Raw genomic sequence first — 15,388 nt, 5'->3', positions numbered from 1 at the left:
TTCATCGCATGTGAAGAAAAAACGTTTCCTGGCTTTAAGGCTTCCAAAGACCGGTTGACTGTAATGCTTGGCGGAAATGCAGCTGGTGATTGCAAGTTAAAACTTCTCTTAATTTATCGCTCCAAAAATCCAAGAGCTCTAAAAAAAATCTAAAGCTGGCTTGCCAGTGATTTGGAAGTCAAATTCTTAATTCTAAAAAAGGGGCTTTAAAAGGTTTCATGTTTGGTCTCTAGAGCAGGTTTTAGAAACTGACCATGTAGCCCTTAGCTACTCACATCATTATTAATGTACTACAGGTTTGCACCCTTTCATGAATGGGATTCACATTTAAAATGTAAGTAGAATACTTGTGAAAATATTTCACATTCAAACTTGCTTATTCAAAATAAAGTCTGAAATTTTGCAATAATACATTTTGTCATCAAGTGTAATGCACAAGCAATCAAGTTTGTCATGGCAACAAGATTGCCAACAGGAAACAAATACAGTAATACCCTGACTTATGTGAATCCGGAGTTATGCGGTTTCTTATATGTACATATTCCCGTCCCTCTTCACATCTCACCACTTCTATTTTTGAAGACTGGTTTGGTCACCACTTCATACCTGAAGTTAAATTGCCAATTTAAAAAATTCCGTTTAAAGTTATGCTCATTATGGATAATGCACCTGGTCACCCTCCTGTAACTTTAATTGACTTTGATCCACGTGTAAAAATTGTTTTCTTGCCTCCAAACAAAACCAGCTTACTTCAACCAATGGACCAAGGAGTTATCAAAGTGTACTACACACGCCGTTCGTTTGCAAGTCTGAAGCTATGAGGCAAAATGAGCATTGTCTGTTAAAGAGTTTTGGAAACAGTTTAATGTTTTAGATGCTGTAAGGATTATCGGAAATTCTTGGGGTGAAATTTCCCAAAAAACCTTGAATGGTATCTGGAAAAAACTTTGTCCATCCTTTTTTAAATGCGAAACTGATCAAGTTGCTGAGGCAATAGAAGAAGAAGTCAATCTTGCCAGGCAATTAGATTTAGAAGTCAACAGTGAAGATGTCAGTGAGCTGTTAGACTCGCATAACAAGGAGCTTACAATCGATGAGCTCATAGAGATGCATGAACAAAGCACTACTGAAGAGACCGAAACCTCAGATCCAGTTGTACCAGAAAAGCACATGACAATTGCAAAATTAACAGAAAGAAGGTCTCAGCTTAATTAAGAAAGGTTTACAGATTTTGGAGGACATAGATTTTAACAAGGAACAAATTGTAGCCTCAAGACAAGGAATAATAAAACCATTGGCTTGCTATGAAGAAATTTTGCATTACAAGAAAAAGACATTATGCCATCAGACGAATCTATTAGATTTTATGAAACCATCGACATCACAATAACTTTCTTTTTTTTTATTTATGTATGAAAAACTACAATTATGATTATATTTCTTAAAAAATGTAGGTGTTTTTGTAAACCTTTTGTCCAAATTAACTAATATTTTGTATGTTTGTATATATAAATTACGTGCAAAATTATACCCTGAGTTATGCGAATTCGACTTACGTGCTTTTTGTTGGTCCCACCTACCACATAACTTCTGGGTTTTACTGTATTCATATGCTTAATTTTAAGGAAGACAGTAAATTTTATCTTAATTCTTCATATGAATTCTAAAATTCATGTGATGAAATTTTATAGTTATGGCATAAAATAAAATATATTCTGGATTGCACTTCAAAAATATTAATTGGAAAAAAAATTTGATCAACTTTCCTATAATATATGCATTAAGTACTGTAGGAATCTTTAGCCAGAAAATTCAATAACTTCAACCTTTACAACCTGGTAATAAAGCTTATTTCAAAAGGATTTTTAAGTCATCAAAGGGATAACAGTTCACTCTCCCTAAATGCTTGGTTGGTTGAGTGAATGTTATACCCACTCTCCAACCAACAGGCTATTGGTTCAAATCCCACTGTAAGCATGGATGTTATTAACATTGGTTATAATCTTTGTAAAAGCCTGCTTTGGATGAGCTTGTATAGCTCAAGGAGCTATGTCTTTTTTTTGAGTAGCACTACATGATACCATTTTACTTGCCTTTTTGACTGTGTTGTGCATGCAGCTGTCCCACACAGTTTGCTCAACTATTCTTGCATCATGTCACCCATAATATACATTTTTGGAATTTCTATAAAATAAATAAAAACCCAAAGGGGGGGGGGGGACTCATTTCATGAGTGATGCACGATTTGTGATCAGTTTTTGCGGTCTTTTTTTATTATTATTTATATTATCTTTGTTTAATATATCATGTACTTGGTTATAATCATATGAATTTATATACAGGTGTCACAGCAGAACTGAATATATTATATATTATATAAATGTGTTCCTTCAATAGATTTTCTTTGTTTTAATGATTTTTAATTTTTTCTTTATGCTTAGTTTTTTCCCAAATGTTCTTCAGCCACCTCTAGCTGTAGTTGGCAATACCGTTTTTGAGTTCCTTGTCCATATAAAAGTATGTAAGAAACCAATAAGGAAATATAACATGGCATCGCCCTCTTCAATTACAGTGAGTTTGCCTGGAACTGATACACAAGATGCTGAAAGGAGAAGGTAACCATCATCATTTACTTTGTGTGTGCTTTGTTTTTGGATTTGAATGTTTTCTTTAAATTCACATAATTAGCAAAGGAAAAATAAATCACATGTAATCAAAAAAATTCTTTGTTAAACTATAACAAATACATTTTATGAACATTGCAAGTGTTTTCTCCACTGGTTTGGATTATATGTTATATTTGATATTGATTGCTTTCTATTTATTCATATTTTAGACTGCTGTAAGCAAAAAGTTGAGAATTATTATTACAGGTTACTCCAAGGAGTCCTTAGACTCATTGAAGGAGACTCTGAACATAATGTCAATAACACTATCCAACATTTGCACAGTATCTATCATACTATGCTTTGGACTCATTCACAATCATGGCACCCACAACAGACTCTGGCAATCTATTCCACTCATTCACCACTCTCCAAGCAAAAAAACTCTTTTTAACATCCTTGCTAACTACACTTTTACTCAGTTTCCATAGATGGTCCTTAGTTCTTCCACCACAGACCTGTTCTGAAAAACTTCCTCTGAATTAATCTTGTAAAAATTCATCAGTGATTTGTATGTCTCTCTCATATCACCCCTTTTCCACCTATCAACCAGTTTCTATAACCCACAAATCTTCAACCTATTCTCATAAGGTTCATTCCATAGACATGCTACCATTTTGATCACTCGCTTCTGGATCCTTCTCACCACCCACCACCAAAAAACCCTGGTTCTCAAATATGCATGCAGTAGTCAAGATGGGTGTTATTAAGGCTGAATAAAGAGGAACAATAACCTGCTTGTCTGTGCTCCTCAAAGTATCCTTCAATAACCAAGTAATCTTATGAGCTGCTTTAGCCCTTTTGTTGTGTGCCCCCTAAACTTTAACTTCCTAACCACTAACACTCCCAAGTCTCTGGCTTCGTCAATTTACTGGTACAGTTTCACCAACGTGGTATACAGCTGGTAATCTTCTCATCCCAGAATGCATAACTTTACACTTTGCCACATTAAACTGACATTCTCCTTTACTCAGTCTGCCAATCTATCCAAATCATCCTGCAGAATTTTGACATCACCTGTATTAACTATTGCTCTACCCAACTTTACATCATCGGCAAATAACTGAACAGTTCCTCTCAGATCCGTTTCTATATCATTCATATACAAATTAAACAGTAGCAGTCCTAGAACAGAACCCTGCGGCACACCACTAGTCACAAGCCATCTTTTGGGCTCCACTTCTGAATAAACTACTCTCTGATATCTCTATCAATCACTCTCCTATCCATCTCACCAACCCTATATCCATCCCCATGTCTGCAGTTTACTGATTAGAATTCCATATTGTATATCCTGTCAAAGGGCTTTGCAAAGTCCAGCAGTATCACTATAAACCAATTAACTTTATGCAACTCAGCAGTCACTGTATTATAAAATGTCAGCAAATTACTGAGGCATGACCATTCAGCAGCAAGTTCTTTCAGCAATCGGCATGTGCATCAACAGTTCTGTTGATTTTGTGTTTGAGAAATAGGTTACAGTCATACCTCGATTAACAAAGATGATGTGTTCCACGAAATTACTTTGTTAAGCAAAACTTCATTCTCAGAGGTAAAAATACTATGGCCATAATAGGGATATGTTGTACCTAAAGAAAATGAAAGACTTTTTTTTTGAAAAAAGAAAAGTTTATTAAATAAAAAGTCAATATTATATACCTAACAAGATAAAATGACGACATTTTAAAATATGAATCTAAAGTTGATTGTTTATGCTTTTTTTCTCTTTCATTTAGCAATTGCTTATACGGATTTATTGCATTTAACACTGATCACTTAACAATAACACTTCTTCCTAAATCAGGATAATTTTCACTGAAAAAATTTTAAATGTTTTCGATGTCATTCAAGCACCTTTTTAAATCTTTGGTTGTGCTTTTTCGGTAGGAACTTCTTTAATTTTGTCTTCATTTTCTTTGGCTTCGTTGTTAACAAGTTTTTCTAAATCTTCCACTGAAAAACCATCATCTTCAGCATTTAATAAAAATTGGTCTCCTTAATTAAGCGAGTTAATTTTGCTGCTGTAACAGCTGTACAATTCTGAGCAGACTTTTTTATTTTGTCTGATTGATTAATTATGGTTGTTAAAGTTGATTACAGCTAATCCTAAAGAATATGCCACATCAGATTTTCTTTCACCCTTTTCAACATGTATATTTAATTTAGTTTCTAAAGAAATTGCTTTTCTTTTCCTTGATTTTGACATTTTAACTAAATATTAATATTTACAAAATCTACAATGATACTATCAGAGAACATACATCATTTATTGCAATGCACCACACTGAAACACACCCTACGGAGTGTAAGCAATGACTAAATTACGTGGATGATGTGCAAAACTGTTAAAACAGACAAACCCACAGTTTGGGAGTATGTGACGAGTCACCATCATTTGCCAATTGGATGATTGCCAGACGTTGACCTTAAAATTTTAATATTTTTACGTAAAATGGGGCTTGAAATTGCGGACTTCATTATATCTAGGCTTCGTTAACCGAGGTATGACTGCATTTGTGTGTTTATTGTTAAATATTTTGCGATATTTTGTGCACCATGGCCCCCTACACATGAAGAATCACAGAAAAAGAGGCGAGGAATTGTCTTGAAAGAAAGTTGCAAATTATAAAGCACCATCAAGCTGGTAAGCCCATCAGTGTGATTGCACATGACTGCAAATGGTCTCATTCTACAGTGATGACCATTTTGAAAAATCAGGATAAAATCATAGAGGCTGTGAAAGGATCTACTTCCTTTAAATTGACGATAGGACCTTGTTGTTGCATCATGGATAGAGGACCTGAACCAAAAGTACATATCCCTTAACACTATGACCATAACTGCTAAGGCACTAAGTCTTTTCCATGTGTTGAAGGAGAAAGCTGGGTCTGTTTATGACTACGAATTCAACGCTTCTTCTGACTGATTCATGAGATTCAAGCAGAGTTTTGCACTGCATAATGTAAAAATGTATAGTAAATCTGCAAGTACTGATGAGAATCCTGCCGAGGAGTTTGTAGAGAAATTGGATAAAAGTATTATGGGAGAAAATTATTTGCCACAGCAAATATTTAATATGAATGAGATCTCCTTGTTTTTGAAGAAAAAAAAATAATAAAATGTCCGCGCAGATCTTCATCCATCAAAGGCTAAAATCTATACCTGGTTTCAAAGCTCTTAAAGACGATATTACAATTCTGTTAGGGGGTAATGTGGTTATGGCTAGATATAAACTGAAACCATTTGTGATATGGCACAGTGAGAATCCACAAGCCTTCAAAAACATTAGGAAGCATACTCTTCTAGTTTATTATCGGAGCAATAAGAAGCCATGGATGACTCAAAAATTATTTGAGGATGCCTTAATCAACTGTTATGCAAGTGAAATGGAAAGCTATTGTGCAAAACAAAATGTAGAATTTAAAATTGTATTAATTCTAGGTATTGATCAAGGTCATGATATTTCTCCCTTCATACACTGAAAGAACCCCCTGATCCAACCTATGGATCAGGGGGTTCTTTCAGTGTTTAAGGCTTATTATCTATGGAGAACTTTTCACACGCCATTTCTGCCACTTGAAGGAAATGATCAGCCTCTCATGGATTCTGCAAAGCATTCAATATTTATCATGCAATATTAAAAATATTGCTGTGGCCTGGGACGAAGTGACTTCTCAGTGTATAAGTGGCATATGGAAAAATACATAAAAAGGTTTGTGCACGATTTTGGAAGTTTTTAAAAAATGAAGACCTAGTGGGCCTAGCAAACAATCTGAATCTTGAAGTGAATGATGATGACATAGTTCAACTTATAGAAAGTGCCTGTGAAGAGTTGACCAATGAAGAATTGTTCAAACAAGAGGAACAACATGTTGCAGATGAGGTAGTTAAACAATTCCCAGTGAAGGATCTTGCAGAAATGTTCTCTGAAGTATGGTGAATGAGTGGAATGAGCTGCCAGAGTCTGTGGTGGATGCTGTGACAGTGAATGAGTTTAAGGCGAGGTATGATAGATACTGTATGAATGTCGAATAGTTGTGATGAATATGATTTGGGGCCTCCCTCGAAGTCTGATGACTCCCTGGAGTTGCCTGTAATAATAATAATAAAAGTTAGCGATGTTCTCAAAATGGCTGAAGACATGGACCCCAATGTTGAACACTACTTATTAGTAGAAAAGAAAGTACATGATGCATTTGTTTGCTATAAACAAATTTATGACGAAAAGAAGAGGAATAAGCAAACCACATTGGACATTTTCATCAAAAAAATGAGGTCACACCAGAAGAGCTGCAGCCTGGTCCTTCACATAGGGAAGGTAATAATGTGATTGTGGATGAAGATTTGGGTGCTCATTCTCCTGTTTTATAGTGGCAGCATACTTATTACGGTTAAGTCCCTAACTCCTATAATTCTGTTGATTTAATGTATTGACTTATGTCCAGATGGAATGGAATCGCAATGCAAGTCAAAGGATGACTATATACAGAGTGTCCCAAAATTCACGCAAGAAGTAATTTTGATAGAAAACACGGGTTTTTAATTAAAAATTGTAATTTCTTATTGATTCATAAAGTATACAGTATAGGGTTATGCGTGGAATAGCATATCGGGTAAATGGCCTCCACGGCTTTGCTGGCACATACGCACTCTTTTGTCGAAATTTTCCATGACCGTTTTGCATAAATGTGGCTGAATTTCATTGATACAGCGCTCAATTTCCTCCTTCAAGGCGTGGGTGGTCGTGGGCTTGTTGGCATAAACCGTAGACTTCAAAAAACCCCAAAGAAAAAAGTCCAACGGCGTTAAGTCACATGATCTGTGCGGCCAATTCTGATCACCAAAACGGAAAATTACACGACCAGGAAATGACTCATGCAGTAATTGAATTGTTTCTTGGGCTGTATGGCATGTGGCACTGTCTTGTTGAAACCACATGTCGTCCACATCCATATCTTGCAATTTAGGCACAAAAAAACGGATTATCATGTCGCGATAGCGAGCACCATTAACTGTTATTGCCTTACCAGCCGCATTTTCGAAGAAGAATGGACCGATGATGCCTCCAGCCCAAAATCTGCACCAAACATGACACGTTGTGGATGCATTTGTTTCTCAACAATCACTCGTGGATTTTCTGAACTCCAAATGCGACAATTTTGTCGATTAACGAAGCCATCAAGATGAAAATGAGCCTCATCGCTGAAGATGATTTTATTCGAAAAATAAGCATCCACTTGTTGTTGTTCCATAATCCATTCAACGAACTCTCTTCGCTGTGTGTGGTCAGTAGGCTTCAGTTCTTGAGTCAGTTGAACTTTGTAAGCATAAAGATGCAAATCTTTCGTGAGAATACGCTGTAGAGAGCTTCTCAAAATGCCCAATTCAAGACCACAGTGCCGAATTGATGTTCCTGGACTCTCAGCAATACTCTCAAGAACTGCTTCGATGTTTTCTGTTGAACGACTTGTTGAAGTACGGTCAGAATGTATAAGATCACTAATTGATCCAGTTTCCTTGAATTTTTTAATTAATCTTTTCACAGTTGATGAAGTTAAATCACTATTCCGACCATATTTTGTATGAAAATTGCAAACTGTAGCTGCCAAACCTTCATTATTTTTAAACTATTTCTCAACAATGAAAATGCATTGTTCTTTCGTGTAGCGTTCCATTTTTAATAACCCTGAACTGTCACTGTCTTTTTTTTCTCGTTGGCAACACTTGACTGCACAAATGGCACTAAATTTAAATCTAGCATGAATTTTGGGACACCCTATATATATATATATTTATATTTATTATTATTATTATTATTATTATTCCTGACATCTCCAAGGAGTCCGAAGACTTATCACGGGAGGACACCTACAACTGTCTCAACCACTACACCGAACCTCTACTACGAATCATCTCCATCAACGCCATCTACTGCCTATCTCCACCACCACCGTAACTAGTATTTTTTGTCTGTAAATTGCGTGTGTTCTGAAGGGCCGATTTGTCTGTATGTGGGATGAAAAACCCGAGTTTCTGGGAGAAAAAACCCTGCTACCTCCGTGTGAGAGCTAACTCACCTTCAATTGAAAAAGTCCATATAAGGATTCCTCCCGTCGCGACAAGAATCAAACTTAGGCCTATTCCAGTCGAAGGGCACAATGTTCCATCGTTCTTCCAATTGCGCTACGGAGGCGCTTTATAAGTCAAGGGACCTATGAGCACATCACTGTCGTATGTTAGGTTGCAGATGAGGACCAAAGAGTTGCGGGTTGTGGTTGTTCGGGAATACTTCGTGAGGAAGGCTGTTCCAGAGGACAGGGGTGGATGAAATAAATGAGAAGAGGAGAAGTAGGTTTGGTGTGTTTTCACTTGTCCAATAAATGGATGCTGAGTAGCTGCTTTTTTTGTATTAGTGGATGCAACAGAAAGTGAAGAGAATGATGGTTGCCAGTTCAGCAGAGCAATAACCATTGAAGCAACTATAGAATATCTACAATGCTGAAACAGGGAATTGCTCACCTCTGAACAGTGTGTGGAAGATTTTAAGGAAATTTTTAAGTGCACCATCCCAAACATGTGAGCAGTACTCTAAGCATGGATGGATTTGGAATTTGAAGAGAGGTTGGGTTTAAAATAGCATCTTCAATGAAAGAGAATGCCTAGGTTTTTTGGATGCTGAAAAGACTGTGGATGTGATGTGCTTATGCTAGGAGAGACTGGAGGTAAACATTAGTCCATGCAGAGTGAGAGAGAGAGAGAGATCTTGTTTGGTGAATGCGTATTGCTGAGATTAACGGTAATTGAGCTGGAATCTCATTTGTGAAAGAAAATACAAGACTGTTATGGTGGCATTGAACATGACAAGATTATCTTCACCCTGTTAAAGAATAGTATGTAGATCAATATTTAAGGCACTAGTTGTAGATGATCTTGTACCCCAGGATGTCAAATGACTAGGATGAGTGGAGAGTAAGGTCATCTTCAAAGCTGTGAATAGAATTACTGGTGATTGTTAATAGATCGTTTATGAACAGGAAAAAGAGGGTAACAGAGCCTTGAGGCACTCCATTGGTGTTAAAGCTTGAAAAGGGGAGCCATCTACCAGGACTTGGAAAGAAGAACCAGAGAGAGAGAGAGAGAGAGAGAGAAAACTGGCTATCCAAGTACAGAGAATGGCAAAGAAACTGAAGGGTAACAATTTATTTATCAGACTTTCATGCCAGACACAGTCAAAAGCTTTGGGAATGTCATGAGTGACAGCGCAAGTTTCTTCAAACCTTTCCATAGTATATCTAGAGGTGGGTGATGTATACTATAAGGTCAGTAGTAGATCAGTGGCAGAATCCGTACTTAGTGGTCACTGATTCTGATTAATTCTTGGGCTTCTAAGTAGTGGAGGAATTGACTATTGATGACTTTCTCCATTATTTGGAAAGAGGACAGAGGTGATGGCAAGATTGTTCTGTAGTTTGATGGTAGACTTCTGTCTTCCTTTTTTTGGAATAGAATGATATGAGATTGCTTCCATGCATTGGGATAAGCCAGCTATGTATAATACATTTTAGAGATAATGCAAGACAGTTTTTAGCCTGGAGTGCAATGTTTAAGAACAGTTGAAGAGATGCCATTAGGACTAATAGTTTTCCAATATCTTTTTCTCAAAAAACTACAGGAGGCATGTGATGCTTGGAATCCATTGGATTCCAGTATGGTAGGAAGTGAATTTCCTTGGTCATCTGTGCAGGAATTCAAGGTAAAGAGTGATTTCAGCAAGTCAGCTTTATCTTTGGGTGAAGTAACAGGTACCATCAGGATGAGAGAGAGAGAGGGGTGGGAGTGCAGGTGAGCAGAAGTTGCATCCAACAGCCTTAGCAAGGGACCAAAAAGCACAGCTTCCATTTGGATAAGAGGCAAGTTTTATACTATTGGCTTTTATAGTATCTGATTTGGATGACTGATTTGCATATGTTGCATACTTTGGTATAGGCAGAGTATGAAGCTTAGAACCACCTGCTGTAGGCTTGCATCAAGACTTCTTTGATGCACTTTCTGTTGAACTATTACTTGGAAAGCTGATGAGTATGTTAGGTTGAATGAGGGATGAAGGCCCTCATTCTAGTGAGAATAATTTCTGTGACTCATTACACCAGGTGTTAGGGTCAGATGAGGAGAAACAACAGTTAGACTAAAGAAAGGGGAGTAAAAATTCTGGAGGTCATTCTAATTGGCACTTTTGTAGTGCCAGAAGATGCAAGGTTGGGATTGTGGATGGTGAGGTTTCCTAGGAAGATGATCTCATTATTTTGATAGCTGTAGTACAGATGGAAAGTTTCATGGAAAGAAATGAGAAGTGGTTATTAGTGTTTGTAGACCAGTAAATGCAACAAATGAAGGTTACAAAATGGAGAAAATAAACCTTGAGTTAGAGAAGGTCAAAAGCAGGGGATTCTAAATTAGCCATGCTTGGTCCTGAAGAATGTAAGTGATGGTGCATGTCAATTGTGTTAATGCCACAGATGTTAGTAAAATGGATGTGAAAGTGAGTTTTTACTGAAATTATTTGTTTGTATGTTGTGACTGGCTGTGAGATGATAAATTTTTTAATGAAATTAGTTTTTGAAGGAGATTCACTTTTATCGCAGTGTCACTGTCAATGTAAGAATTTTCATAAACAGAATCATGATTGGAGGAAGGATATAGTGGGAATATGCAGAGAAGATAGACTCTTGGACATGACACCCATACAGATAGACCAGTTGTTCTCCATACCACAACATGGTCTTGACAATAGTGTGCCCCCCCACACACACACACAGAGTGGCAGCAGGATTACATTCCTGTTGACTAGGAAGCCTCCTGACTCCTTACTGGCATGTTCAGGTTCATTCACTAACTGGTTGAACCACCTTTTTAACTGTATACCCTTGAAATGAAGGAGGTTTGGGTCTCTAAGTATGTTTGGCATGTCCTTGAAGATGGGGGAGGAACAGAAACTGGAGACCAACCATGGCATTTTCCACTTCAGACTTCTAATAAGCTGGGCGGTGGTATTTCATCAGGCAATGTCTAGTTGGCATTTCCTCCAACTAGGAAGGTGTCCTCTTGTAGCGGGAATATGCTGGTTTCACCAGAGCCCCCTTTTTTTTAGAAACGGCCACACTACTGGAAGGCTGGGTTGACTTGACAGGGAGAGGCTGTATATTGTGCATCCCTACTCATTAGTGGCCCAAGCTGCTAACTGTCATATCAAAAGCAGCAAGCCGATTTTTAAGAAACCAAGTCAGATTACTTTGTTATGATAAGTCAGTTGAGATTCTCACGAGAAGGAAGATAGGCAATGGAACTCTATTATATTTAGCTGGCAGCTGCTTTACAATATGGAAGTAAACCTGTATTTATCCCATTCCATGAAAATGAGATAAAATTCAGCCATGAAACTATTGTCCCATTACCCTCACTTGTCTCTAAAATAATGGAGGGCGTTAATCATCCATAATCACAATTGTGGATTCTGCCACTCTAGATTTACTGGGTTTTATTTTGCATGCAGAAAAGAGCATTGCTGTGGACAGGTGATTGGTCTAATTGGGGTCTGCTCAGCAAATTGCCATCTTATGGTCTGTATTCCACATTGATCACTGGACAGCCTTCTCTCTAGCTGTTCACTACATATCATGATAACTTCCTCGCTTTATATATATATATATATACATATATATATATATATATATATATATATATATTTTTTTTTTCCCCTTGAGTGTAGGAGTGTCTTGATTCTGTTGTTTCTCTTATACATATTATGCAGCTGTATAATATCTAATCACAAGTATGGCTTAATGCAGCTATACTTGTAATTAAGGGGAGATCTTCATGGCTGCTGCTGCTGCTAACTCCAAATTTTCCTTTTATATTTATAACTCCACACTGTGTGTAGAGGTGTTTAAAAGCACGGTCCATCATGCCTGACTTGCCATAATGATTGTAGTGTTTGTATTTCTATTGTTTGAGGTAATCTGTTCAGATAGTACTTTATACACTCTTTATGTGCCAAGGATCAAAATGGATAAGGCTGATACCAATGTAGAAGTAATGCAGAATAACACTAATATAGAGTAATTTAACCTCCCTACTGGCCGATTGCACTTCTTATCCATGTTATTCAATGGGTGTTAGAGCTTTGTATCTAGATTTAGCTGAACGTCTATAGACGTCGTGGCCGGTTGGGGGGGGGGGGTAATAATAAGGTGATACACCTTTTCATTATTGTATATGGAAAATATGACTTCTGCATTATTTCTACCTTTGTATTTCCTCTGGCTCTGGCTCCCACTCTGATGAGGCTTCAATAAAGATCGAAACTGGTCTGGTTAGTGGCCCTTCTCATAATGCATAGAATTATACACATCCCAAAAGAATATGTTCTTCATTATGGGAATACTAAGGCAAGTGGTGTGAAGTCATTAGCTCTCTATACAAGTAGCCAGTCATGAAGAAACTTCACATGCAAACTTTATTTGCTTACACTTGGATAAAGGATTAAACCAAGAATATAATTTCTTGGCATCTTTAATTTATAAGCATAGATAATTGAGTTTAGCAGACAGTGCTGTGTCCACTGAACTCATCTATATATCTTGCTCCTTTGTGTTAATATTTCTGCTTGTATGTGTTTGTGTTGCACCACTGATCAAGTATTTGAATTCTTAGAGTCTGGAACTTATAGTATTTTCATCCAGTAGTGAGTCAACCATGGCAGGGGAAGCTAAATAAAAATAAGAATATTGTAATATTTAAAATAAGAAAATGTTACTCAGATTCCTATTAATTCTGAATGTAATGAATTAATTTTTTTTTCTCTTCAATAGGCAAATTGCTCTAAGAGCTCTCAGTGAACGATTAAGTAAAGTTGAACAGACAGCTTGGCCATCTATGGTAGATGATGATCCAAAAAATCCAACAGAAGATAAAAGCAAGCATGTAACTATAGCTATACCACCACCAACTACACTATATTCTCAGTCCCCGCCTCCTTTGGTACCGCCTATTTCAGTAACATCAGGTGATAGTACTAGTCAGAAAGTTCAGGCAACAATACCAGCTCCATCTCATGCATCACCATTACCACCTCACTCCTGAAATCAGTGCAAGAATGCATCAGAACTTTAAGTGGAAAGCCTTAGTGTTGTTGGAATACCTCTCATCATTTTCATCATCATCATCAGTTATCATTCCAACTGTCAGAGGGAGATGATACCAAAAGAATGGATATGATTATGTTATTTAAATCTAAAGAAAGGAAATAAGAGAAAAAGAAACTTTACAGTGTCACTTGTGATTTGTTTTAACTAGTTATGCCAACTTGAGGAAGACTTTTGATTGCTATAATAGGAACTGTCATTTTTTAAAAACAGACTGACCTTATGAGATAAAAAAAAAAAAAGTATTGTTGAGCTTTCAATCACTGGTCAGACATGTGATGTTCTAAATATATTTATCATAATATTGTAATTTCGGTACCTGTTTTGTTAAAAAGATGCGAGAATACTAACTTCCATAAAGTGCTTGAGATAAAATAGATATCCCACTAATTCTATCAGCTAATAAAAACTATTTTTGTATCTACTGCTACCACACACACACACAGAAATTAAGAGACTGCACACTAACAAAAAAATCTTGTATAAAGATTTTGTCAAACTTTGTAGTATTTTTATTTGCTCATGTATATATTATTTAATATCTTTCGTTCTTTTGATTTTCAGTTGTGCAACTAGATATTGTGTGGTCAGAAGGAAGATTTGCATTTATTTTTAGACATGTTGTCTGCACTCAAGTTAGGCACCTCACTTCTTCCCTCTCCCCTTCCTTCTTGTAGTCAAAAATTTTCATATGTGGGTTTACAAAATATAAAGACGAAGGGGAAAAATGAAATCGATTTGCAAATATTGAACAGTTAAGATATATATATATAAAGTGGATGTAATTATTCATGTACAAATCTATTTAAGATAATTGTAAAATATATATTTGTTCTCATATCATAGTTGAAAGTTAACAGACATCAGTTTGGGTTGTAAGAATTTTAATAAATAAAAGTTGTGAAGTTGAATAATGCTGTGGTGGAATTTATGTTGAGTGGTTGCTATTGAAAGAAGAAATAATGTATAACCAGCATACTGTATTTAGAAACTAAGACAAAATTTGACCTTTGTTTTAAAGAAATCTTTATAAATGGCTATATTTGGTAACAGGAAAAAAATCTGAATATATTCCGATTTTTCTCTCTATATCTATCTATCTAACTAATATATATATATATATATATAAAAACCACCATTATCATATCTTTATCTCTACAAGATTTTACACTTAAGAACATAAAACCTGATATTTCTAATCATTGCTTAACATGCAAATGTACCATCCTTATCTCTTGAAGCCACTGCACAAAAAAATACACCTGCATTACATAATAACTTGCCATCTCCAACCAACATAATCTTTTTCAGACTATAGTCTGTATTTCTGGCAAACTATGATCTGTGTTTTTGTATTTCACTTAATAATGATGTACCATCCATGTTAATTCCCTTAAACAACATATGCTCTGTATTGTTAACATATAAATTAAATAGCAGATACAGCCCCTCCCTCCCAATGTTTAAACATTGAGATCTCTGCCATTCTGAGAATAGTCTAGTAAATTTAATTTAATTTTA

The 15,388-nt window shown here is 36.2% G+C and overlaps 1 protein-coding gene across 1 annotated transcript in view; it reads left to right on the top strand.

Moving 5' to 3' along the window:
- Positions 1–14,767, top strand: part of LOC150101982 (transmembrane protein 115) — a 46,659-nt gene extending 31,892 nt beyond the window's left edge. The window contains exons 2-3 of the mRNA XM_090400537.1: positions 2,442–2,615; positions 13,535–14,767. Coding sequence (XP_090256663.1) covers positions 2,442–2,615; positions 13,535–13,805 — 445 coding nt within the window. The 3' untranslated portion in view covers positions 13,806–14,767. The remainder of the gene's footprint in view (positions 1–2,441; positions 2,616–13,534) is intronic.
- The last annotated feature ends 621 nt before the right edge of the window (positions 14,768–15,388 follow it).

The sequence above is a fragment of the Typopeltis vanoorti genome, chromosome 11 (genome assembly GCF_054136105.1).
Source record: "Typopeltis vanoorti isolate ZY-2024b chromosome 11, IOZ_Tvanoo_1.0, whole genome shotgun sequence".
Classification (NCBI taxonomy): domain Eukaryota; kingdom Metazoa; phylum Arthropoda; class Arachnida; order Uropygi; family Thelyphonidae; genus Typopeltis; species Typopeltis vanoorti.
The sequence above is the reverse complement of the archived record's forward strand: the minus strand, read 5'-3'. Positions and strand labels throughout refer to the sequence as shown.